The 2877-nt window shown below is 35.3% G+C and overlaps 1 protein-coding gene across 1 annotated transcript in view; it reads right to left on the bottom strand.

Moving 5' to 3' along the window:
• The window catches only part of LOC107097417 (cadherin-23-like), a 131667-nt gene that overhangs the window by 30134 nt on the left and 98656 nt on the right, over nucleotides 1-2877 (bottom strand). Inside the window, exon 21 of the mRNA XM_015394556.1 lies at nucleotides 2092-2211. Within this exon, the coding sequence (XP_015250042.1) occupies nucleotides 2092-2211 (120 nt within the window). The remainder of the gene's footprint in view (nucleotides 1-2091; nucleotides 2212-2877) is intronic.

Below are 2877 nucleotides of genomic sequence, written 5' to 3'. Positions count from 1 at the left end.
AGAACTGCTGTATGTGGGTCACGTTTATAAGCCGTCTTGAAAAAAATCCCTTTTCCATCACAGCTTTAGTGATGGCGGCTCTAAATCATTTACTTTTTCTCTTTGAGCCCCAACTTCAACTCCTGGCTAATATTATGTAAAACCCCCTTTATAATAAAACACTCCTAAGGCCAGCTCTGTGATTGGATGTCCTCTGGACTCTATGCAGGAGGTGGGAAACAAAAGGATCCAAACTAAACTAACATCTCTGTTGGATAATGTCTCCCCCCATGCATGAAGCTGGTGCTGAACTGGAGAGCTCCTTCAGTGACAGACTGCTGCTCCTTAAATGCACCAGGGAGCGTTATCACAGATTCTTCCTCCCAGCAGCTGGAAAACTCTAGAACCACCACTGTTCCCAACAACCTCAATCAGTTGTTCCATTCATGCTGATTTTGCCCAGTTTCTATCTCAGTCAGTTAAATAACATGCTGCTGTCCTTTTGCACATCTAAAATATCCATCACTGTATTTCCATAGCTGGATATTGGTTATTTATTCTCCAGGTACACATTTTTTATAGTGCTAAAACACTTTACTGTACCTTATTTTATTGTTTATCTTTTAACTCTTCACTGTTATGTTATTCTTATACATTTTTCTAAGGTCCATGTTTGTGTGACCATTTTTTTCTATAATCATTTTGAGATATAAACACCAGAATTTCCCCATTGTGGTAGAAATAAAGGGTAGGCAATAATAAGCTTTGCTTCAGCCTATTCCTCTTTTTTTTGGGTAAATTGTTGGTTTTGTTTTGATATTGTTGTTTTGTTGTTTAATGTTGGATTATTTGCTAAAAAATAAAGTGAAAGTGAAGTGAAATAAAGGGATTTTCTATTCTACATGGTGTGATTTTCATGTTTCCTTCTAATTTTCCATCTCTTATTATGATCACATATTTCAGTCTCAGCTTCATTAGGCTACAGAAACAGAAAAATGAAACCATTAGTCACTCAGGGCTTTATAAGCTGTAATCGGTTTCTCTTTGTTGTTTTTGGAGTCACGGCTTCTTCCTTACTGATAGCCTTTCAACTCATGGATTATAAAACTCTCCAGGGTGTTGGAAACAACAAAAAGCCCTCATGTCTGGGGTTTTCCTTCTTTCTTAAGCCATCTCCTTCCTGCATGGTCAGACATTTTCCTGCTGCTTCTATAACTTTGCTGAATGTAGCTCCTTAAGGGAACTGGAGATCGCACATAAGAGGTCCAACATTTTCTCCTTTGCTGAAGTCTCCTGATTGTTCCAGAACGTCACATCAGAACATCTGAGGTATTTTTTCAATGTTTCATTCATTAGTTTGCCTTCATTAAATCGAAATGTGAATTTACCAAACAGACGAAGCAAAAATTGAATTAAAAATAAGTAAACATTTCTTAAAACAAGTGTGTTTGTCCTTGATTTGAGATGATCTGCCAACACTGGAAAAATGATCTAGAAATAAGTAGAATTTTCTTAAATTCAGTGTATTTACCCATAATTTGAGTAAGTAAATGAGGTAGTTTGCCAATGGAATGAGTATTTTTACTCTTAAAAAAAGATAATTAGATAAAATGCACTTGAAATAAGACAATGCAGTTGTGTTTTCCTATTTTAAGAGTAAATTGTCTTGTTCCATTGGCAAAATGTCACTTTTAACTCCTCAATCCAAGAACAAATGCATTTATTTTAATAAAAAAAATGTCTTATCTAGATTTGGATTTTTTACAGTGTTTTTCGGCCTTTAAAGAGAGATAATTTGATATTATGTCCTTAAAAATAAGATAATGTTGTAATATGTCCTTACTTTAAACAAAAACCATCTTATTGGATTGGAAAATGCTCTAATAAAAGTAAAATACACCAAAAATAACCAATTTTTGCAGCAAAATGCTCCAATAGTCGTCTTATAATCCTCACACTTTGTACAATTAAAATAACTATAAAATTCCTGAATAAGCTCAAAGATTGAGCCGGATTTAATATCAGAAAGTGATGAAAAAATGTACTTTTACATGATATATGTAAAAGTCGTGTAAAAGTGTAAAAGTCGATGTAAAGCTTTACTGTCCCAACCTGAACAGAGTTCTCTCTCCTGTTGTTGGGGCTCCCTCCAGGGTTGTCTCGTGCAACAGCAGTTAAAGTGTAGTGGTCCTTGGTCTCCCTGTCCAGAGGGGACAGGATGTAGATTTCTCCCTTTGGGAGAAAAAAAAAGGACAAGGAATGATTGGGAAGAAGTTTCTCAGTGGGAGTGATGGAGTTCTAAAGATTATTCTGACTCCACGCTGTTCCTAATATGACAGAAAACAGCATGGAGCTGTAATATCAGGACTGTACATGGGACACTTTCCTTTCCAGACCGCATTATTTTTAGCTGCCTGAAAAGAGAAACCACAGCAGGTTGCTTCCTACGAGTCGCTGCATGTATATCTTGTTTGTTGCCTGTTCTAAAAAAGCTGCAGTTCAAAAAGTTATTTGGATAAAATCTGCTGCAACAAAAACTATGCGGGCCTAAAACACGAGGAAGGTAAACATCATGATTCCTGTAGGAGGGAGAACTTTTTGACTTTCTAAACTCATAAAAGAAATTAAATTTTACACTGGAAAAAAAATCTAGGTAAAAATATCCTAAATTAAGTGTTTTCGCCTTAATTTGAGTAGGTAAATAAGATAGTTTGCCAATGGAATTAGTAATTTTACTCTTAAAATAAGATCATTAGATAACATGCTCTTGAAATAACAACGTAATTGTGTTTTCTTATTTTAAGTGTAAATTGTCTGGTTCCATTGGCAAAGTGTTTTTGTTTAACCTCCTTAATCCAAGAAATAATGCACGGAAGATGATTAGGGCCTCTGAACAAT

Source organism: Cyprinodon variegatus, unplaced genomic scaffold (assembly GCF_000732505.1).
Source record: "Cyprinodon variegatus isolate N-32 unplaced genomic scaffold, C_variegatus-1.0 Scaffold694, whole genome shotgun sequence".
Lineage (NCBI taxonomy): Eukaryota > Metazoa > Chordata > Actinopteri > Cyprinodontiformes > Cyprinodontidae > Cyprinodon > Cyprinodon variegatus.
Note: the sequence above shows the minus strand (reverse complement) of the source record. Positions and strands in the feature narration are given on the sequence as shown.